Raw genomic sequence first — 22,955 nt, forward strand, 5'->3', positions numbered from 1 at the left:
ACTAGCAGGGGTGAGGACCAGAAGGGCCGGGGATTGGAAGGGAAACCGACTCTGACAAAGCAGATGCCCACCGCAGAGGTGTTAGTGGTGACGCAGAAATGAGCGGGCTACAGGGAGCGGCACGTTCTCCCGGAGCCGGGAGCACAGAGGGACACAAGCTCCCGCACCTTGTGGCTGCCGGGGCACCGTCGTCCCTGGGAGACATGCTCTTCTCGTGGGGCAGGACGCCAAGGGCCCCACTCCCTTTGCTGGGAGCCTGGGGCGGATGCTTTCGCTTCTCGAGACAGTGTGACTCCGTGGAGAGTGAAGGCTTTGGAGCCGGACAGATGCAGTGCTCAGGCCAGCTCTGCTGGTGACTTTCTGTGTGACCTCAGGCAGACTGCTTACCGCTCTGAGTTCTGCTGCTCCCTGGCAGGACCACCAGAGGCTCAGGAGGTGCGGACCATCAGGCGTGCAGCAGGAGGGCGCTGCTGCGGTGGCCACACTGACCACATTGCCCTCGTTTTCAGGACGCTAGGTGTCCGGGAGTCTCAGAGCTTGGGCTTGGGCTCCCGATGCACCCGAACTCCAGGCGCCCCCTCCTCCAGGACCAGGCAGGGGCGAGGGAGGTGCTAGGGGAGGTCCAGGAGAAGAGCCGCCGGTCGTCGGTCAGTGGGTGGGAAAGGACATGTGTCCAGCAGGACACCCCGGGACAGCTGGCCGCCACGGCGGGGAGGATGGCCACTGGAGGCAGAACAGAGCTGTGCGAGCCTGTCCAGGGTCCTGCAGACAGGCTGTGACGGTGGTCACTGTGGACAGGGCTGGGCTGCCGGCCCCCGTCTGCGTGGCCATGGTAGTGACCCGCAGTGGTTAGGGGCTGAGCGCTAGGGCACACTCTGCGTCTGACCCCACGGGATCGTCCTCCTGGCCCCCCACGTGGCGGGCGGGCTGAGGCTCCTTATGCAGGCGGCAGGTGCCAGGAAGCTTGGCCACTGATGGGGCCAAAGGCTGTGTGAGTGGGAGGACCGAAGGAGCCCAAGGAGATGCCCGAAGGAGCAGAGATGCCCACCCGGGGCAGGGAAGCCACGGAGACGCAAGCTGCTTGAGGCCCGGAGGGCCTGTCCCGAGGGCCAGCAGCCCATCTCCACAGGGGCCGTCACACCCACGGGACGCCCTGCGAAGGCAGAGCTGGGTTCAGTGCTGCTGGCCTGGTCCCCTGAGGGTCCCCGTTGAACTGAGTGGCTTGGCTGTCCTTAGCGGTGTGGAGGTCACGGCACCGCCACTTCTGGTCTTAGCGCAGGACTCAGCGGCTGGACCACAGTTGTCTGGGAGCCCAGGAGGCTCGGGCCGGGTCTGCAAGTCCGCTCTGCCTCTTCAGATGCGGGCGGAGGGGCCCCAGCAGGGCCTGGTGGGGGAGGCCTGGTTCTTAATGCAGCCCAATCAACCGTGAACCCTTGATGATCAGGGGACTTTGAGAGACGGTCAGAGCCGGGGGCCTGCCCCGAGCTGATGTACCCGCTTCTGCGTCCTCGACAGTGGGGTGAGCTGTTTCAGGGGAGCCCCTGGCTCAGAGCCGCAGGGGTGGGGCTTCTGGGAGGGGCGGGAGCGCTGGGCTGGCGGGAAGCGGGGTGTGCAGACAGACAGACAGACATGGTCTGAGCACAGGTGTGAGAGCCTCCGGGGCAGCCGGCTCCAGGGAGAAGGGCGTTCCAGGCAAGAAGACCCTTGGGGGTTGAGGGCAGGGCCACTGGAAGGCAGGCGAGGGCAGGGACAGAGGACGCAGCCGCCATCCGCGCTGCTCCCTGGGTCCTCCGGGCGCCGAGGACCACGGGGAAGAGGAAGCTGTTTTCACATCTAGTTCCGTGAAGGAAGAAGAGGGGGCCTGGCGCCCCGAGCCCCTCCCTTCATCACTGAGCCTGGCTTCGCTCCCAAGAGCCCCAGCCTGCTGCTCAGATGCTGGCCTGGGAGAGGGAAACAGCGCAGAAACACGTGGCTCTGTAGGGTTTCCCGGGTGGCGGGACTGGGGGCTTCCCCGTGAGTGAGGGCACAGCTGACCAGCAGCCCTCGTGCCCCCCCCCAGGGTACCAGATCGCCTACCGCCTGGCCAGCAGCAGCCCTAACACGTTCACCACCGTGGAGGTCGGCGCCACCGTGAGGCAGTTCACGGCCACTGAGCTGGCCCCGGAGTCTGCGTACGTCTTCCGGCTGTCGGCCAAGACCCGGCAGGGCTGGGGGGAGCCGCTGGAGGCCACCGTCATCACCACCGAGAAGAGAGGTAAGACCGGGAGGCCCAGTTCCCTGCCGGGCCGGGGGAGGGGAGGTCACGCGTGCCTGGGGAGGGTGGCTGCCCGAACTGCTCGTTCTTTAAGCACCGCTGAGCCTACCTGGAGCTGGACGCACAGCGGGTCTCACAGCCCAGCACTCGCCCCAGGCTGGGCTCTCAGGCCTGATCCTCCCAGGTCCAAAGATAGAGAGCTCTTCTCCTCCCCAGCGATACCAGAGCGCCCTGCAGGTTCCCCCACCGGGACTCGGTCAGGCCGGCACTCTCAGTGTGCGGGGAGCAGCAGGGCTAAGTTTCTCCCCCAGGCAGCTCAGAGCCGCAGGCCTTGTTTCTTGCCATCCTCCTTAGACTCCGTGCAGCCCCTCTGAAGGAGGGGGAAAGAGTTTTGCTCACGGTTTGATGTGACTTGAACCAAACCCGAGTGCAAGTACTGACATGAGCTCCCCTAAGGGGGCAGCCCTGTCCCCTGGCCGCCATGTGCCCCCGCCTGCACCCTGCCCCACAGCTGGAACACCTGCCCCGCCAGGGCCTGCAGGGCCTCGGTCCACGTGGCTCAGGGAGAGGGGTCCCAGGAGAGCTTTGTCCCTTCCAGTGGGTCCGGGAGGGGCCTGAGAAGCAGGGGCAGGACCCAGGCTGCTGGGGGCGAGAAGAAACCGCCCAGCCGAAGGGTGCGCTTCAGCAAAGGTTGCTGATTAAGTTAGGTGCCAGGGCCCCTGGCAGCCCATCACCTGGGGCCGGCAATGACTTGCTGCTTTATTTCACGCCACACGTTCTAATCAGAATCGATACTCTTCCTGATAAACAGTGAAAGAATGATTCCTCCCTCTGGGGAGCTTCTCTGTTGAAATCATTGGGGCAAGGAGACAGAGCGACGGGCAGACGACCCCCACTCAGAAGCCAGGTCCCGGCCCCGCTGCCCGCATCCCAGTCTCCATCCTGCAGGCACGGAGTGGCCAGTGAGAGCCCCCAGGCACCCCTGCTCCACAGGCCTTTATGGTTTCAGGCCCAGGTCGACTTCCAGGGAGAGGAGATCAGTGTTAAAGATGTACTCGTCCCAAATCAGAGAGTGGGAGCGAGTCCTCGGGGCGCCCAGGTGTTGCTCACGATGCCTTGCATGGCGGTGCCGTCGGGGAGCATGGGGGGGTTCACCTCCAGTCTGTCTGTCTGCTCTGAGGATGGAACATTCCAAGGGCAAGCAGGGGTCTCCAGTCAGATCCGAGCTGGGCCCCGGCCGAAGTCAGAGACCCTCACAGCCCTGCGGAGCCAGGAACAGTCTGAAGGTCATCTAATCCATGCATCCGACTCTCGGGGCCGCCACAGTGCCCCCCCCCCCCCCCCCCGCGTAATTTCACTGCGAGCCTCTCACACGTCCCTGATCTGTCCTCTTTGGGTTGCAGAGCGGCCGGCGCCCCCCAGGGAGCTCCTGGTGCCCCAAGCGGAAGTGACCGCGCGCAGCCTGCGGCTCCAGTGGGTCCCGGGCAGCGATGGGGCCTCGCCCATCCGGTACTTCACGGTGCAGCTGCGCGAGCTGCCCCGGGGACAGTGGCAGACCTACTCCTCGTCCATCAGCCACGAGGCCACAGCCTGTGCCGTTGAAAGGTACCCAGAGGGCCAGGGGGACCCTCTCCCGGGGTACGGGGGCCCTGCCCTCCCCAGCCAGCTCCTGCCCACTGAGTAAGGAGTCTGTGCAGGACGCAGAGACGCACCACTGAAAGCCCATGTCTCCTCTTCTAGTCAGCGCTCCTGTGCCAGGACCCGGTAGTCCTTGCATCCCGCGTCCGCTTCCAGACGCCCACCCGGGCCGCTTCCCCGCCAGTCCTTGCGAGCGGCCCGGCACAGATGGTCCGCCCGCCCCAGGCCCCGGGGACTGACGAGGCTCAGATGAACGGGCGGTGGGGCCCTGAGCCCGGGAGGGGGACTGAGGCTCCCCAGTGCCCGAGAGGCACGGAGTGGGGGGCGGCGGGGAGGGCAGCCCAGCCTGCCCCTGTCACCGTGTCACAGGCCAGAGAGAGGCCCTTCTCTGTGCTGTCTCTGCGTCAGCGAGGTGGACAGATTCCGCCTGGGGGCCGCCCTTCCTTAGTGACAGTGACGGCTGATGGGGCAGGAGCAGAGCCCCGCCCCCGAGCCAGCTGTTTGGTGAACTGCTGGGCAGGAGGGAGGGGCTGCACCGCCGGCCGCAGCTGGACCCGCTGTGTCGTGATCCCACCTGGGCCTCTTCTCTCGGCCGCCACCCTCCTTACGGTGAAGGAGACTAGGGCTGGGAGGGGTTACATCACTCGCCAGAATCCTACAGATGGAACAGTCTAGACGGGCAGGTCTACGAAGTGGCCTCGGGCCCTGCGTCCTCACGTCCGCTGGCGTGGAAGCCCCCCGCCTGGGAGGGTGATGGCAGCAGCCCGGGGAGACACCTTGGCATCGTCACTGTACTTCCCACCCGGCCCTGGCGTTGTCACTTTCTGCCAGGCTCATGCTCCGGGGCTGGGGAGGGGCCACTAAGTGGTGGGCCCCACTGTCCCCCATGGGTGCTAGTACCCTTGCCAGGACCTTCTAGGAGGACGGAGGAGGCCAGGACCATGGTTTCCTAGGCAGGCCAAGGTCCTTTTATCGTTCAGAACGAGCCCCGTGCCGGGTACCGTGCCACACTGACGTCCACCTGCTCGTGGAATCCCCGCGACAGCTCCGGGCACTGCCGTCCCAGTTCCATGGGTGAGGAACAGGGTCAGAGGTCGGTTTGGTACCTTGCCTGCAGCCCTTCCCAGCCAGCAGGGAGCACGTGTGGGCCTCCCTGGGCACCCCGCCCTCCCGTGGCAAGGCCGCTAGTCTGCTGCCCACTGAGCAGAGACCCTGAGCTGTGCGCCATCAGAGAGCCCCGGAGGCACAGCTCAGGGCTGGGCTTGGAGCGCGACGCCATCGCTCTCTCCTCCACGAGCCAGCAGCGGGGCTGAAGGAGAGGGGCCACGCCCCCGGTCCAAGGAGCCGGCACCCACGGGGGCGAGGCTGCGCGCACGGCGGGTGCTGTCGGCTCCGGGCGGCTGTGCGGCCGGCCTGCACCCTGACGGGATGAGCGTAGCAGCCCGGGCGGCTCGCAGGGACCTTCCGGCAGCTCTGCTTTGGCGCACAGAATGGGCGCCCCCTTTGGAGGTGACTTCAGAGGCAGCCCCAGGCCAAGAAGGAAGGCAGCTCGCCACTTATAGCTGCGGCCTCCTGGGACCCCAAGTGATATTCCTGGTCTGAGTGACTCCCTCATCCCGTGATCCAGAAAGCTCTCAGCTCTGTCTGGAGATGAGGGATGGACGGTCCCCACGCACACGTTCTGCTTCCGGAAGAGCCGAGGTCCCTGCCTGCTACTTAGAGGCGACATTTGTTCAGGTCCGTCTGCTGGCGAGTAGGGCTTTAGAACACTAGTGACAGTCACGGCAGCTGTAGCCGCCCTCCTCGTGGTGGGGAGATGCGGCTGGAACGGCATCAGTGTGGACGCACACCTCCGAGACGCTCCCCACGGCGACCTGGTGGTGAAGCCTCCCGCGCCATCTTCCTGCTGTCATTGTCATCGCCACCGTCACCATCTCAGCATCACCCAGCCCTCCATCAGTTCCAGAACAATTCCCACGTGTTGTCCCACAGGTCGTCCACGTGGAGAGAGGGGCCTGTGGGGTACAGACCAGACTTTTTATTATTCCCGTCGTGCAGACGAGGACACGGGGCAGCAGACGCGTCTTAAGCAACGAAGGGGCCTCAGCTTCTCTGAACGGGGGAGGGGATCCCTTTGTGGTTCGGACATTCCCTGGGCCTGTAGCTCAAAGATTCACGGATGCAAACCAGCACCCAGCTAATTTACACGGGTCCAGATGTAGCGAACAGTGTTTATCATCTACACCCCAAGCTCTCAGCAGTCCGTCCACCCCTGAGTGGCCAGGGGGCCTTGGAGGAGTGAAACACGGGGCTGGAGGAACCATCCCGTGGTTCCTCTCAGCTCCGGGCCGAAGATTTGCCTCGGTGACTGACAGCAGTGAACGGACGGCCAAGTAACAAGGCCCCCAGAATAGTCAAAGCGTGTCCCCGTGGAGCCCGCCAGCCTTACAACAGCGTGGGACCCGCAAGGCACAGCTCCCCCTGCAGAGGAAGGCACTCTGCTGCGGACACACCCCGCGGGCCAGGATTCTCCTGTGCAGCCCGGGGCTTGGGGGTCGGGCGAGCGCGGCAGGGATGCCCAGCTTACTTGGTACAGCACAGTCCGGTGCGCTGGGCGCCCGGCCGTAAATAACCCCACCTCCTCGTGTAACCGTGTGAAAGAAAGAAGAGCGATAAAATCCAACTGCCTCTCCTGTCGTGGAGCCTCCAACAGACCAATGGTGTGCTTGGGACTTTGCGTTGGAAAGGAGAGGTCCGTGCTTCAGGACAGACAGTTTAATTTGGTGCGGGAGACACTGTTGTCAGTTTCCTAATGGGCCATAACCAGGACACGTGGTTCCTCCCCTATCAGTAGAAAACATGTCGCGGGCGGGATCCCGGGAAGGCGACGTCTTGTGTGCTGCCACCGCGTCATCCCCCTTCCCGCCTCATGGTGCTGGCAGCTACATTTTCTCCTTTTTTTTTTAAACATTCTTTTTACATTTTACTTTTTCCAGTTGCACGAAGTCTGCTAGTGGCCAAAACAACATAAAACATTTAAACAAAAGTTTAAAACAAAACGTTGAACGACCCACATCTCGTGCCTGTACCTACGCTGGTGGATGTGGGTCCAGGGCACTGGGAGGGGCTGGGTCTGAGGGACCTACTGCAGCATCACCGGTTTCTGGTTGATGGCTGCGTCCCACAGAAATGCAGGGTAGCTGAAGAGAGGAGCTCCGAGCACAGAGCCACGTGGACGTCCTGGACGTCCCTTTAGGACAGAGCAGTGATGGCGTGGGCTCCGGTGCTGGCTGTGTGTCCAGTAACCGCGGGCCCTGCTGTTCCTCCGAGCCTGCCCTCTCCGGCGCCTTTGGGAAGGCGGGAGAGGGAAAGTAACATTTAGGAAGCGCCTACTGTGTGACCGATTGCCAGACCTCATGAGGTGGGTTGTGTCATGTAACTTCCCCTGGAAGCGTGGGTATCATTACCTCTGTTTTCATAGATGAACTGAGTGAGACTCAGAGAAATTAAACGGCGGGCCCCAGTTAGGAGTGGCGGGGCCAGAATTTAAATTCCTGCTGGGCCGACTCCAAAGTAGGGGCTCAGGGAGGCCTGGAAGAGTGAACAGGGGGCAGAACTGGCGGGAATCGGAGGGCTTGTTCCTTATTCATTTATCAAGTAGTCGTGAAGTCCTGCTGTGCCCGGAGGGAGCGAGGGGCTGGGATGGATGGGGCGATGAGGGTGTGCTCAGGGGAGGAGGTAGACCAGTAATCCAAAGGAGCAGCTCCGCAGAGATGAGGAACCTGCGGAGGACGGAGACCAGGAGGCGGACACGGTAACCGTGGTCACGTCTCCAGGGCGATGGCCGCTCCCTTCACGGCCTCCCAGTCTCTCTGCCTGTTTTCAGGCTCCTGGCAGGGCTTCCTACTGAGAGGCTAAGTCCTGCAGCTCAGACGCCCTCCTGTCCCCTGCGACTCTCAGGGACAGTCATCAGTCCTGTGAAGGGGGAGAGCTCGCACGGCGCAGGTCTGATGCCGGGAGCTCTGCTTCCCAGTCTCCTCGTCCCAGCCCATCTGTCACAGGCCTGTCATCAGATGTCATCCCGTCATCAGACATCCTTTACTGCTCCCCTGCTGTGCCCCCGACTCCTGGAGACCCCGGAGGTCAGGAAAGAAAGGGTGGTCTTCAAAGAGCTAGACCTCTGGCCTCAGATTCTGAAATCATTGGAGAGCAGTGAGGTACTGAATATAATGCAATAAATCACGTGACTACCGTGTTCTAGATGGCAGTGCACTAGCTGATAAACGCGCTACACATGAAGACAAGCGTCATTTCCGGGGCACCTACCATGTGCCGGACGTGTCCTCTTATTCCACCCTCCCAAGAAACTTCAGAGACAGATAATGTCACCCCAGCCATTCATCCCTTGTGTGGGTACTCACTGAGCACCTCCTGGGTGCCAGGCACTGCCATTGGTGCTGGGGACAAGGCAATAAATGGGGCCTCGGTCCCTGTCCCCAAGGAGTCCTGCGTCTTGTAAATAAGACAGCCAGTCATCAAGGAAACAGTTAATTACAAATTGCGATGGAGGAGACGAGGAAGTGAACGGGGTGTAGGGGACGGTGGGCAGGGACAGGCATCGCCTGGAGCTGGTGAAGCTGACACCTGCAGGACGAGAACACTACGGCCACTTCTCAGTTCTGAGCGCCGGCTGTGGGCCAGACTCCCCCCCGCCCGTCTCCCCGAACTCATCCCAGCAACAGCCTCACGGTGTGGGCTGCTATCAGCCCAGATGGGGAGACGGGGGAGACGGAGGCCGGGGGAGGAAAGACGTGGTTACCTCCGCCATTCATGAAATCCCTCCTAGGAAGCTGGGGACAGATGGGAACTTACTTGTCTATTTTAACTGAATAAAGATGTCACCCAAAAACCAGATCGTCCTTCAGGTGGGACTTTGGAAGCGTCTCCACTAAAGCCAGGCCCGAGGCAGGGCTGCCCGTCACCGCTGCTCCTGGCTGTGGAATCGGGGCGCCGATGGACTAGCGAGCAGCAGGGTGCAGTCGGCTCTGGGGGGCTGGGAAGCAACAGCATCCCTCGAGGTGTCGGCTCACAGAGAGCCGCTGCCGTCCGTCTTACGCAGGAGGCGATTTGAAAACAGAGGTAGAGAAAACTTCTCTGATCGTGCTTTCCAAAAATGGTTGTCAGTGTTTCCAAACGCAGAATCCCTTCTCTAAACAGAGTGTCACCCAGAACCAGTTACAGACCGGGTGGAAGTGGAGCTGCTGTTGGTTGGTGCAGGGGGAACGGAGGCCCTGGACGCCCGGAGGGTCCCTCGGGGTCTCAGGGGTTCCTCAGTGCTCAGTTTGAAAACCACTGGTCTACAGGCTGCGTCAGAGCCACGGGAAGGGTTGGTCAGAGGCAGGGAGGGCTGTGCTTAGACCAAGTTGAGGAAACTTGGGGATGGTTTGGACTCGAGGGACGGGGAGGGAGCGTCTAGAATCACTTCGGATCTTCGGGTCCGGGAAACGGAGAGGACAGCGGGGCCGCTGCCTGAGACACAGCCGCTGCTCGGGGGGAAGGGAGGACGCAGGGCCCTCATTTGCTCCTCTGGAAGTAAAACCCGAAGGGTGGTGACAGCGGCCGGCCAGCCAGCCGGGTGCCGAGCGGGGCTGAGCTAGGGGAGCATCGCCGGGGACCTGGGTGAAGGTCTGTGTGTCGTCCACGGCGGAGTTTGTCTGAAGCCTCAGTCATCAGTGTGGCTCTGCGCTGGGCACACGGGCCGTCTGGGGGTGGGGGGGATGGATGGATGGATGGATGGGAGGGAGGAAGGATGGAAGGGAGGGAGGAAGGATGGAAGGGAGGGAGGAAGGATGGATGGGAGGGAGGAAGGATGGAAGGGAGGGAGGAAGGATGGAAGGGAAGGAGGAAGGATGGAAGGGAGGGAGGAAGGATGGAAGGGAAGGAGGAAGGATGGATGGGAGGGAGGAAGGATGGGAGGGAGGGAGGAAGGATGGAAGGGAGGGAGGAAGCCTGCAGTGGTGGCACCAAGGAGAGCATTCATGTCCCGGAAGTCTCATCCGTGGGCCGAGGGGGACATCTTTTCACATGGACAGCCAACATTGTCTTGGCCTTACTTAAGGTGGGAGGCAGTGTTACTTCAGGGCGAGACCCCTCTTCCAGCCTCCGCCCCCAGCCACTGACCAGTCCTCCGGCGGAGGGTGGGGGCCTCTGTCCGCTCGCCGTGAAGCAGGAATCCTGACGGCTCTACCCTGCAGAGCCGCCCTGCGGCTTAGATGGGGCTGTGCTGCTGGAGTCTCGCTCAGTCGGCGGGAGGGGGCGGGGCAGGGGCAGCCCCTGGAGCCAGGCCCCGGCTGGGCTGGCACGGAGCTCCGCGAAGGAGCGCTGGGCTGCGGGAGGAGGGGAGCGCCTGCTCTCCGTGCTCCGAGGCCCCGTGCCTGCGCCGTGTGAGATCAGCTCCTGCTGAGAAGTCCTCCGAGCGGCTCGGAGAGCAGCGATTTGCTGCGCACAGGAGTCTCTGACTGCGGGAAGTGGTAGTCCCTCCCCAGGAGCCCTAGGCGAGCGCTCCGTTCCCCCTGCTGGGAAGTTCTGGGCTCCCCCCGCCCCGGGAATCTCCTGTCGCCCTAGACCGGCCAGTGAGCCAGGGCTGGGTGCTGGGAGCTGCTCCCCAGACAGTCCCGGGCGCCCGGGGATTCCGCCGCCGCCCGGGCCCGCGGACAGGCGGAGGTCTCTGCGGTCACGGGTCCCTTCCGTGTTTCAGGCTGAGGCCCTTCACCTCCTACAAGCTGCGCCTGAAGGCCACCAATGACATTGGGGACAGTGACTTCAGCGCGGAGACAGAGGCGGTAACCACACTGCAGGACGGTGAGCAAGGGGCCCACTTCCCGCTGCCGCCTTTGCGCCCCGGAACCCCGGCTCCTAGAGAGACCCACTCTCGTCTTGAGCCAGGAAGGGGAGTGGAGGGAGTGGCCGTGGGCAGTGGAGTTCAATTAGCCGCAGAAGCTGGGCGCTCCTGTACAGCCCAGGGCCGTAAATCAAGACTTCAAGGGCTTCCAAAGGGAGGAGGTTTCTTTGGCTTCCAAACCCCGACCATCCATTAGCATCCCTGAGACTGACTAATTTATAGGGTCATTAAAGATAGATGTCCTGGGGTAGCTGTGTTTTAAGAGGTTTTCCCCATTTTTCTCATTCACGAGCCACCCAGTTTTGTCACTTGACAAAAGCCCAGTTGAGTGATGGAAGTGAGACCCCCTAACAGCTCCAGGTGACTTTTCACCCGCCCTGTCCTGCTCAGAGGAATTGGGCCCGGAGATCCGTTGTGAGTTTGTTTGGCAATCGGTGATCAAAGCAGGCTCGGAGGGAGCTGGGAGACGGTGTCCTCAAGTCCGCCCAGCAGACAGGCAGGTGCTTGGGTAGGAAGGGAACGCTGCTGCGTAGCAGTGCTGGGCTCTGATCCCGGACTGCAGACCCCAACCCTTAGCCCGCCCAGCAGTGCTTTACGATAATCCCCAGACCTGCCCCGAGCACGCTCTCCCCCAGTTAACGCAGCAGGGGAGCGAGGCTCAAACCAGCCCACGTCCGCCTGCTCGCCCCGGGACCCCCCCACCTTCAGCTCTGCTCTTTCTGTAACCTGGGAGGGCGGCTTCTCCAACACCAGGCTGCCAGTGACCTGAAGGACCAGCTAAGGGGTTCCGGGGACCCTTGTAGCTCTTCAGGGGCACGCAGAGACTATTTGCAACAGAGCAGAAGCCACCAGGGCCCCCTGGTGGTCCTGACCGGGGACATGCCGCCGAGCTCATGGGAGGCTGCAGTCCCAGCTGAGCTCCCGGGGAGGAGGGGCGTGACCTGGCCCTGGAGAAACTGAGGTTGTCTTTTGTGGCTCCCACTTTAATCCCACGTTTAACACAACCAAGGTTCCACTTCAGCTAAGCACTGATTGTTAGAAGAAAGAAAATGCAGCACGCTGGTTTGGGGGGGAGTCTCTGAGAAGGACTGTGGAAGCAGGACGCCTCCCCCAGCCTCCCTCTGCCCCTCAGGGGCTCAGTCAGAAGAGGGCCTCTCTCACCCCTTTCATATTCAGATCACTCCTTTGGATGCGTTTATCGTGTCATCTTCCTTTTCGGAGATCTGTGATCTCTCTTTGCCCTGGAACAGCCTTGTGTTGTCGTTGCATCGTCTCCAAGTCCAGCTCTAGGCAGAGGCTGACTCCAGGGGTGGGCAGCCTTGTGCTGGGGGAGGGACCTGGGAGCCTGTGGATGGCTTGCTAATAAACGTTTCCTTATAACAGTGTTTAGGGTACTGAGACCACCCCGTAATAGTAATCCTTTGTGATCAGGAAAGCTGGACCAGGGTCTTAAGATAGAACAGCAGGAGGTCGGAGGGCGCAGGGTGGAGAGCTATCCCTGGGAGGGACGGGGAGGCCTGACAGGTGCAGGGGAGACTCACAGAGCAGAGACCCGGGGCCGCGTCGGGACAGTGTGCCAGACACACCCTGGGGCGGGGCGGGGCGGGGAGAACTCCTCAGTCATTCTGCTCAAAGCCCACTTCTGAACCTTAACTGTGTGTCGGGTGTCAGGATGTCCCAGTGGGGCAGCCGTAAGGAGGCCAATCCGACTGCTGAGACAGGGCCGCACGGGCCCAGCGGGAGCAGAGGTGGGGAAGGGCTGTCAGGAAGGCCTGCTGGCATGGCAGGCACTCCAGAGAGCAGGGCGGGGCTGTGGGCAGGGGTCAAACCGACCTTGTCCCCCAGGGAGTAGAGCAGAGCCACCACCGAGACCCAGACCAGGGCAGGCGTCCCTCCGGCCCCCAGAAGCCAGCCTCTGTCCCTGACAGTCACGTCCGTGTTTAAAGCCAAGGGCACCATTGCCTGGCTTGATCACTCGTCCTGTTCGGGAGTCGCTCTGACCTGAGTACCTCAAAACACTGATGCTCCCCCTCTGGGGGAGGGGAGGCCCCCGGGGAGATCTGGGAAGCGCAGGGGCTCCACGGGCACCTCCTCTGGTGTGAGCAGCTCCCCGTGGAGAGACCCAGACTCGCGTGTCTGTCTTGGGGTCCGCCTGGGGGGGAAGGTCAGGGACGTGAGCTGTGATCGCCCGACCAGGATTAGGTTCCTTGTCTCCTGGACACAGGCTGGCGGGTGGGGGCAGGGCACCCCCAGGGAAGAGGGGGGCTGGATGCTGGCTGGCCAGCTTTCCCCGGCTCTCGGCTCTCGGGGGCTGGGCCCGGCCCTGCCTCCTGACCGGGGCGGGAGAGAGCTTTGGCCCAAGCAGCCGCGGGGCACAGGCAGAGCCGCCTAATCCTTGCCTTCTTTCTGGTGTTGCAGTTCCAGGAGAGCCTCCGAGCTCTGTCTCTGTGACGCCGCACACCACCTCGTCTGTTCTGATCCAGTGGCAGGTAAGCGCCCCAGCATCCCACGGTGTTTGGTAAAGCCGTTTATGCGACCGCGTGGTCAGCCGGCACCTGCCAGGTCCCGGATCGGGGTGGAGTGGGACAAAGGGGACACGCCAGTCGGGCTTGCACACTGTGCGGGGAAATGGTGAGTGTAACTTCCAAGTCTGGAGATGCAGGACTGTCGTGGCAGGCGTAATGGACTCGTGCCCAGCGCACTGAGGGGACCAGCAGGATGGCAAGGGGGGAGCCCAGAGCGCAGACGGACTGAGCTTTGGAGAAGGACGCAGATGGAGCAAGGCTTCTGTGGCAAGACTGGTTCGCGTCCTACTGGGTTATCGACAGTACAGGAATTATTTCCAACCAGACAAAACATCAACAGGATGACATGAATCTTTGTTAGTTCCAGGTCTTTAGTCAAACCAAGGAACCTTCTCCTAAATAATCAAATAGCCCTTGGTGAGCTGTTAGCAGTGCTCTAATACGACATGGAAAGGACCTGCTGCCCTCTCTGCCTTACTTCCACTTCTGGATCATTTCTGCTAACAGTGAGGTGCCTTGAGGGCAGAAATAATGAGGGGCAGAACCGCCAAGGAAGGCTGCCCTGCCCGAGGGCGAGCCCAGCGGAGGGCGATGTATCCAGCCAGGGCATGGGGGGCTAATTCAGGAGCAGGGCTGGAGCTGGGCCGGGCAGGCACGCAGACCCATGGGCAGGGGCCAAGGGCAGTGATGAGCGTGGGCACAGCATCTGGCCAACAAGGGAAGATCCTGAGTCCAGAATGGGGGCTGCCGTCCTGGGCGGGGGCAGTGCCTACAGCCAGCAGGCTGTGGCGAGGGCAGACAGAGGGCAGGCGCTGTGGTCTGGGTTCAGAGCCACGGGGAGCTGAGGTCTGCCTAGGAGTGGCCTCTGTGGGCTGGGGGTCCAGGGAGTGGTCTGTGTGGGCACGAGAGGCTCCCTCCGGGTCGATGGTAATCGTCCAGATAATGCCGGAATCACACCCAGAACCAGCGGGAACCAGGCACAAATGATGGTCTGGACGTGGCCTTGGAGAGTGGGGAGGGCTTATCCTGGCCGGGGGCACTGCGCCGCCACAGGAGGAAAGGGCGGGGCAGAAAGGGGCAGGGAGCCCCAGGAGAGGACCAGGGAGCCCCAGGAGAGGACCAGGGAGCCCCGGGAGAGGACCAGGGCCTGGGCTCAGGCCCCAGTGTGTCATTGCGTGACTGTGATCCCCAGAGGCCTCTCGGGCTCCAGCTTCCTCCTGCATAAAAACAGGAGGTCAAAGGTGACCTCTGACGTCACCGCAAGGTCTCCGGTCCAAGGCCCGTTAGACCTCCACAGCCCTGACTTCCATCAGGGTCCCAGGCACTTGTGTTTCCCGCCCTCCACTACCGTGATCCACCCAGAGCAGGCAGGTCCCTCGGGCTGTGCTGGACCCGGCCAGGTCTGTGCTTTGTCTGTAGGCGTGGGGCCTGTCTGTCCAGGGACTAGGTGGGCTTTTCTGCGAAGGCGGCGGCTCGGGGCTATGTCACCTCATTGCCTCCGAACACGTGGCTGTGGACGAGGTGCTGGCTGTCAGCCCGGCCATCCCGCCTCTGGCCACTGGGCCGCAAGCCCTCAGTTGCGGTTAGAACACTCTGTGGAGTGGCGAGAGCCGCACCAAAGGCGCTCGGCGCGTGTGTGTGTGTCAGCTGTCCCCCTTCAGACCCCAGCAGAACAAACTAATGCCAGGAAGCCTGCACAGGAGGTGGTCAGTATGATGCACTGTGGAAATAACTGCCCGTCAACTGCTGGGCAATTGAAGTATAATTAAAATCACGAGTAATTCACTAAATCAGAGTGAGCAGAACAAAGGAACTACGGTTAAATATAGATTTGCATTCCAGATGAAATGTTTCACCTGTAAACTTTTTTGTTTTTGTAATTTGTTTAAAAATGCAAACACTGCCTGTAATTTCAAGGCCGTTGACCCATTTGAATGGGCTTGTCTGTCAGATTTCATTCCTCTTAGTAGGATGATCAAACTGTGCCTTTCACGGGTCCAGTGCTGTTTGGAATCTAAGGATTTGAGTGTATGTTCTAGACAGTGGTGGCTTTGTGTCCACACTGAGTGCAGCTCATACTGGGCATTCACGTCTCTGCATTGATCCCAACGTTTAAGCTGGCTCTTCTGAAACCTCCAGCGGGTCACACAGTCTGTCACCCAAAGGCGTTTCCCCTCGTGTGGCTGCAGTGGATCAAAGAAAACGTCCTAAGGGACAGATCCCATCATGCACGATGGACTCGGGGGAGGGGGGACTCAGCGCTGTATGGGACGCCTTCCTAAGAGGCGTGCTGCAGCTGCCTGGGCAGAGGGGGCAGGGCGGCGGGGCCTCTTCAGGACAGCTCTCGGCCTTTGTTGCTTTCCTCACCACGCGCTCTGTTGTCTGCAGAGGACCAGCTCCGGCTTGGAGGGCTGAGCGCCTCGAGGTGAGCAGGACACATTCCATTTAGTGCATTGAGCTCTACACGCCTTAGTGCGAAGCCAGCGGAGGGGAACAGCTGACTCGGGCCAGAGGGAGGTGGGAGGTGACAGGATGAGCGGTCCTCCTGATCTCAGGGGGCCTCGGCCTGCGGCGGCCTGAAGCAGCATTTCCGTTCCCCGGCCAGAGATTGAAGTCAGGTTGCAACAGTGAGAGTCCTGAATCCTATAGCCACTAGACCAGTGGCCGGGGACAAGGCCCTGGCCCATCGGCTTTATAGAAATGAATCCCACAAAGAGATGGAAAGTTGTGAAACAAGTGAAGTGTTTATTAGGAGGAAAAAGGATACGTGTGAATAGACTCACACGGGTGGACTCAGAGAGAGAGTTGCGCCCTCGTGGTAGTTTGAGTCACTTATATGGGGCATTTCTTCCGGGTTTCCTTCAGCCAGTCATCTTGCTTTGCCTGGTTCTGGGTCCGTGTTTGGTTTATCTCGGAGTCCTCCCACGTGTGCGCGCACATCTCTTAGCCAAGATGGATTCTAGTGAAGAGGCCTCTCGGAGGGTTGACATCACCTACTGTGGGGTGGCACCCCGTCCCTTTTGACCTCCGAGGGGCCTTTCTGCACATGTGTAGTCGGGGCAGGTCTCCTTGACCTCAAGAATGAGAAATACGTGGTCTCTTTATCTTTTATCTGGGCAGGGCTCAGCTTCTCTCTGCCCTTGTCCCCCCACAGGGGACACACTCCAGCTGCTCAGCCTGGGGCCCATCTGTCTCCTGCCTCACCCCCCCCAGTAAAAGGCGGGGAGACGACTATACAAGCATCACGCACAGCCAGAGCAAAGGCTGCTGGGCTTTGGTGCTACGTTTCAAGGGAAGGCACGACGGAGCCGGGTTCTCTAGGGCCTCCTGTGCTCCGCTGCACCATCGGGACTTAATCCCACAGGTGTCAGAGGGCATCCCTGTTCTGTGCTCCAGGAAACAGAAGTCATGGGAAGTCATGGTCTCAGGCCTCAGGACGACAGCAGCTGAGTTCCAGCTCTGTCTCATTCTCACTGTGAGGCCTCAGACTCCATGTGGACCCTCCCCACCCCAGACCTGCCTGGTCTGGGAAAGCCCGCTGCACCGGCTCCAGCCCATCCCTGAGTGCTTGGCCAGGACTGAGGCTCGTGGTGGGAGTCCTGCCCCCTCCCCACCCGGGCCCTTCCCTCCGCTCAACGCTGCCGCCTACAAGATGCCCGCCCTCATCCTCCCGGCCGTCCCCAGCTCTCCGTTCCCTTCCCTTCCCACTCCACCCGCTGGAGTGGGCCGTCAAGGCCAGGGCACGCTGACCAGCTCATCTGCATTTTAACGGGGGCTTCGAAAACTGAAGAACTGCCCTGGACCCCCAGAAAGCCTGCTGGTAGAATTTCTGACATGCAAAAGGCAGAGTGAAGGTGTTTTTAGAGGGGACCCCGGTCCCTTCAAGTGTCTGCCCGTGCAGGTGGCTGATCCAGGATGAATCCAGCCAGAGGTGGTGTCGCCTTCACTTGAGCAAACCCAGCGCACCTCCACCAGCACTGACTAAGCACTGGCTGTGTCCCAGGCCTGGCAGAGCAGCTGTGGGAAGATAGACGCGAACACGACACAGACAAGGCCCGGCCTCCACGGGCACGTGCTAAGTCAGACACCACAGGAACCGCGTCGTCAGGGCCAAGGGCTGGGAGAAAGGTCTGCACGTGCGAAGGGAGACTTCTGTTCAGAAACCCCCTAGAGACCACCTAGGCCGGCTTCCACATGTAGCAGGTACAGGGTTGAGCCCCAGAGGTTGGGCACCAGCCTGAGCCTGCCCTGCAAGGCCATCGCAGAGCCAGGACTTGAACTGGTCCCACTGCTTCTGGAACTCTCTCTGGGTCACGTGGAGCTGCCCTACCGGGACCTCCCAGGACACCCAGAGTCGCAGAGGCCTCTCACCAGTGACAGATGGTTTATTCCAAGCTCGAGGAATAGAAAGTGTGGTTACGCCCTGTTCAGGATCCCGCGAAGGCAGGCAGGCCTCGTGCGTCGCCATGGGTCACGAGAGCCTCACTAGTGAGGCCTTCAGAGAGGCCGCCCTCCAGGCTGTGCGACCACCTGCCCCTCCTACCCGGGCTGGTACGGCTCCTGCTGGGAGGGCATCACGGGGGGCGCGGTTTCTGGTGTGGCCAGATGTGGACCTGCCCGCAGCTGCAGCAGGTGTGCCTGGGACCTGGGGCTCGGCCTCTCCTCACACCCCTGCCGCATCTTCTCCTCCTCGGCTGGAAGGGTTTGAGCCTGGGATTGACAGCCTCCGTCCCTTCCCCCGTCCCCCGCACCGCCCCCCCCCCAGGTGTGGACGCAGGCTGGGGACCGGGTGTTGGCCGCTGGTTCCAGAGCCACGTTTGGTCCCCAGGGAGGACGTTGTTATTTTCGCAAACTCCCAGCATCCTGCCTGTTTGATATTTTGGGTGAGTTGAATCCAGTCCTTCCCATTCCTCCCAAGCTTCCCACTCCCTGAAAGTCAGGTGGGCGGAGCCTGGACAGGCTCCTCAAGGAGATGTGCTCGGGGCCATTGGCGGCTCCGCCGCGGCCCTCCTGGTGGCTCTCTGCCCCTGAGCTTACGCTGGGGTCTGTCGCCCCTCAGCCAGGAGAACTGTCGTTTGATTGGATTTGCTGGGCTCCTCCAACAAGATGGACACGCGTGGCGAGTCCACTCAAGTTTCCCAGGCACGCGTGTCTGTGTCTGATGGGGAAAATGACCTGCCGAGGTGCTTGTCATGAGGCGAGGGCGTCACCGAGGACCCGGGAGGCACCATGAGGATCAGGGCTGCAGCAGAGCCGCAGTGCAGCGCCCGGGCTCGAGGGAGCATGCGGCAGCTCTCGCTGGTGACAACGTGGTGACTCTGGCACGTACGCGAGCGTGTGCAGGGCCCCCTGTGTCTCGGGAACTACCCTTGCTGTCTGCGCTGTCCTGCTGGAGAGTTTGGGGAGCAGAGGAGCCTGCACTGTCCACATCCGCTTGGTTCCTGGGTTTGGGACTGAGTAGCAAGAAGTCACAGAGAAACAGACTCATCCGAACATCCAGGTCCTCGTGGCGCCTGGGTTCAGGGACCAGGATTGAAGGGTGAGAGTTTGGACAGCAAAGCAGGCGGGTGTCCTGGGGCTGCCGTGACCGGTCACCGCAAACTGGGCGCCTTAGCACAACAGGGATCTACGCTCCCACAGTTCTGAAGGCCAGAGTCCAAGATCAAGGTGTCGGTTAACTCTGAAGACACAGGGAGGCACCCTCCCTGCTCTCCCCAGCTTCTGGTGGCCACGGCAGTCCTTGGTGCTCCTGGGCTTCTAGACGCGTCCCTCCACCTTCTGCCTGTGCCTCCACATGACGGCCTCCCTGTGCCCAAATGTCCTCATCTTGTAAGAATCTCTGGGTCTCTTTATAGTCTCAGCATTTGTCAGATAATTGCTAGATTGTATATTGCCTCTTAGAATGTGCTTTGTCTTCATGGATCCATCGCGTTGAACATTTAGGTGCCTGTGCGAATTAGCTATTATAACAGCCGATGGCGTTCACGAGTCCAAAGTCTGCGATTGCGTTTGCAAGCAATTTTGCTGTCGGTGCCCTTCAAGCTGGAAGGCCGTCCTGTCGTCTTCGTGTCATTGGGAAGACCCAGAGAGGATTGGTTTAGGCGTTGGGTTTTGTTTGGGGGGGGTGGGCGTGGGGGTTAGTCCCGCGCTTGTATTTGTGGGACTCAGGACTGCACACCTGCAAATGTTTGTGTAGCATCGGTTTCCAGACGTGTACCTGTAACTGCTGGGTTAAAAGGCAAGTGCGTTAAAGACTTAGACAAATAAAACAGAGTTGCCTCCAAGACGCCGGTCACTTCCTCAGGGCCTCCCTACCACCGTGTGACCGCTTCCTAGCTTGATTACATCTGCAGAGACCCTGTTTCCAGACAAGGTCTCACGTCCACAGGTACCCGGGGTTAGGATGTCAGCATATCTCTTGGGGGGACACAGTCCAACCAACAACAGAGGGGCTTTCCTGCCAAAGCTGTGGCCTCCATTCAGGCACCAGGACGCTGTGTACCAAGGCGCAGTGGCATCACTTAGGCGGTGGCCTTGCAGAGTCACAGGAGTCCAGGGAGCGTCCCTGTCCCCGGGCAGGGCCTCGTGACCCCTCCAGCCAGGATCACGGGCGTGCTCTCGGCCCGTCTGTCTGCTCACAGTTTGGGAGGTTTGATCCTGTACTCGCTGAGGATCCCAGAGGGGAAACTGGACCCCGAAGCCCCTCAGACCGGGGTCGGTGCTGCGGCCTCACTGGGATTCCGTGTGGAACGAGACGACCTTTCTTCTCCTGACACATCTGTCAGCCACAGGGAAAGGGACAGCCGGCTGGGCCCTGCCTGACCAGGCGCTGCACCCAGTGTGGGTTTGCACGGGTCCTGGGCTTACACTCACGGGGCTCACATTCTCCCTCGAGCTAAGCCTCATCACCGAGCTACCCGTCACCTGGCTTCCACCGGGTTCTTAGGAGTCAGACGAGCCCCGCCGTCACGCGCTGACGCGGAAGAGGGAAGTGTGGCTTCCAGCCTGCGCCTGGGTCGGGCAGAGTGGGGGTGACCGGGCAGGCGGAGGGGTCGGTGAGGGTCCCAGTGAGACGGCCACAGCCTGGGTGGACAGAAGGGACAGGGACTGAGGGGACGGGGTGAGGCCAGCGGCGGACGATGCAGAGCCAGGCCACATCCCCGGTTCCCTTCAGGTCCTGGGTTGGCCCGCTACGGGCAGCGTCCTCGCCCGTCTGTGACCTGGGCCGTGGTCTCCGGCCTCAGCCCTGGGGCTCGGGGGTTTGGGCTGGACGTGGATGAGACGCCCGTGCCGCACTCCGGCCCCAGGAGCCCCAGGCTGCAGGGAGACAGCCGCAGAGCAGGCTCTGTCCCCGAGTTCCGTCATCGGTGTGACACCTGCCTGTTTCCTCGCAAACAGCTGAGGGCCCTCCGTGTGGACTGGCGAATCCCGCCTAGCCAGGCGGCCACACGTGAATCCAGGTCCCCTGACTGTGGTGTCTTTGCAGCCCCCGAGGGACGAGAGCCTGAACGGCCTCCTGCAGGGTTACAGGATCTACTACCGGGAGCTAGAGTACGAGGCGGCCTCGGCCACTGAGTCCAAGACGCTCAAGACCCCCTCCGCTCTGCGGGCCGAGCTCACAGGTGAGCCCTCTCCTCCCCCTGCACGGGCCCGGCAGCAGGGAGGTTCCTGTGACCACGGTGCATCCGCCCCCCAGGCCTGGGCCTCGGGGGCTGGAGGAGGTGCGGCTCTGCCCCCTCCCACCGCCGGTGCGCACGGCCCAGGGCGTGGCGAGGTGCCGTGAGCAGAGGCCCCCGGCCGCTGGGGGACCGGGGAGGCTGCCCGGAGGAGGATCCATCTGTGGTGACTGTCGGGGTAAAAGGGTGTCACCGAGGATGTGACGGGAAGCGGGGTACGCAGGGCCCAGCACAGCTCGGTGCGGGTAGGCAAGCAGGGCGGCAGGGGCTCGGGTGGGCCAGGGGTCAGCCGGCCAGTGCAGGGCGTGTGCCGCGCGGGGCCGCCCCGAGTGGAGCAGGTTTGGGGTGCGCCGGGGCGGCTGCAGGGAGCCCCGGCTTCTGTCCCGGCTCATGTGTCTGCTCGCCTGCACCCCGCCAGACCCCTCCGCGGACTCTGGCAGTCCTTCCAGCAGCCGTTGAGGAAGCTCTGGAGCCGCTGGGCAGGCGCCGCGCTCCCCGCTCCTCTCTTCCTGGCGTCCCACACACTGTCAGAGGACATACTTGAGCCTTAACCCCTGCGCGCCGGCGTCGGGGCGGGCCGGCCAGGCCAGGGAGCCGGGGCCTGCTCTGCCGGGGCCTGCTCGGGCCCCACGTCTCGGCGAGGCTCACGCGTGCTATGGGCAGCTCCCGTGCTCCCTCCCCAGCCCACCTTCTGGGGCCTCGGGGCTGCAGCTCAGCCCCGGCCCCGCCAGGAGGACTGGCTCAGTCGTGGGCCCCAGTCTCAGCGTCACCCTGGGTATCCTTTGCTGATGTCCAGACCGCAGCGAGCGTCTCCCTGGGCTGTGTCACAAAATCACATCCGTGGAATGAGAGGGTGCGGTGGGGTCTGCTCGTCCCCTTCAGCCCGGGGCTCTACCTGAGCGCAGGTAGCCCGACGAGGCGTTGCCCGGGAGACGCCGACCTCCATCTCCCCCTGTGCTGCTTCCGCTACCTCGCGCCAGATGCGAACTTGACCCGTTTAACCTGAGGGGTGAGCACACGCCACCCCCTCGCGGGCCGGGGGGCCTGGCAGGTTCTCCAGGCAGCGCGGGGGCCCCGGCGAGCGAACCCCTCCACGCGGGGCGTGGAGAGACTTCCCGGCCAGGCCCCGGCTCCGCGCTCGCAGCCCGTCACGCGAGAGCTGCTCCCTGTGCGCTGACCGCCTTTCTGCTCTGCTTGCCCCTAACAGCCCAGAGCAGCTTCCAGAGCGTGAACAGCAGCTCCACGTTAACGACATACGAGCTAATACGTAAGTGGCAGCGCCCTCAGCGGGAGCCGTGTGGCGGCGTGACCGCGAGCCGCCAGGCAGCGCCGCGTGGCCTCTCAGGGGCCCAGTGGAAGCAGCTTGGATTCGAGGCTCTCGTTTCTGGGGTTCCTCCTCAAACGCTGCTTCGCAGTATGCCGGAACCACCAGGGAGACAGGAAAGGAAACTTCTAGAAGCAGAGGCTGGGAGTGCGGGGTACCGGCAGCTGGTCTTCGAGTTTGGGACAGGAGGAAAGGCAGAGTGGGCAGACCTCCTCTCTGGCTCCTTCGACGTAGTTTTTAAGCCCCTTTCCTATTGTGGTAAAATACACGTAACACACAATTGCCGTCTTCACCATTTTTAAGGGTCCGGTTCAGGGGCATTAAGTGCATTCACACTGTTGGGCAGCCCTCCCCACCGTCCGCCTCCAGAACTTTCTCATCTTCCCAGACTGAGACTCTGTCCCCGTGAAACACGGACGCCCCGTCCCCTCCCCCAGCCCTGGCCCCCACCCCCTACTTTCCACCGCTGTGACCCTGGCTCCTCCGGGGGGGACCTCACAGAAATGGAATCGCACAGCGTTGGTCCCTCTGTGCCTGCTGGGTTCGCTTCTAGTTTCACCCGTGCTGTAGCGTCGGGGTCTCCTTCCTTCTCAAGGCTGAGGGACCGTCCACCGCATGCACACACCCCATTTATTTA

The 22,955-nt window shown here is 62.0% G+C and overlaps 1 protein-coding gene across 4 annotated transcripts in view; it reads left to right on the forward strand.

Moving 5' to 3' along the window:
* Positions 1–22,955, forward strand: part of SDK1 (sidekick cell adhesion molecule 1) — an 826,998-nt gene that overhangs the window by 744,616 nt on the left and 59,427 nt on the right. For 2 of the 4 annotated variants that reach the window (XM_067705385.1, XM_067705387.1), the window contains exons 29-34: positions 2,060–2,254; positions 3,658–3,859; positions 10,650–10,753; positions 13,212–13,282; positions 20,805–20,940; positions 22,202–22,261. In XM_067705385.1, coding sequence (XP_067561486.1) covers positions 2,060–2,254; positions 3,658–3,859; positions 10,650–10,753; positions 13,212–13,282; positions 20,805–20,940; positions 22,202–22,261 — 768 coding nt within the window. The remainder of the gene's footprint in view (positions 1–2,059; positions 2,255–3,657; positions 3,860–10,649; positions 10,754–13,211; positions 13,283–20,804; positions 20,941–22,201; positions 22,262–22,955) is intronic. The other 2 variants (XM_067705386.1, XM_067705388.1) reach the window with 1 other exon arrangement.

This window comes from Pseudorca crassidens, chromosome 15, assembly GCF_039906515.1.
Source record: "Pseudorca crassidens isolate mPseCra1 chromosome 15, mPseCra1.hap1, whole genome shotgun sequence".
Taxonomy (NCBI): Eukaryota; Metazoa; Chordata; class Mammalia; order Artiodactyla; family Delphinidae; genus Pseudorca; species Pseudorca crassidens.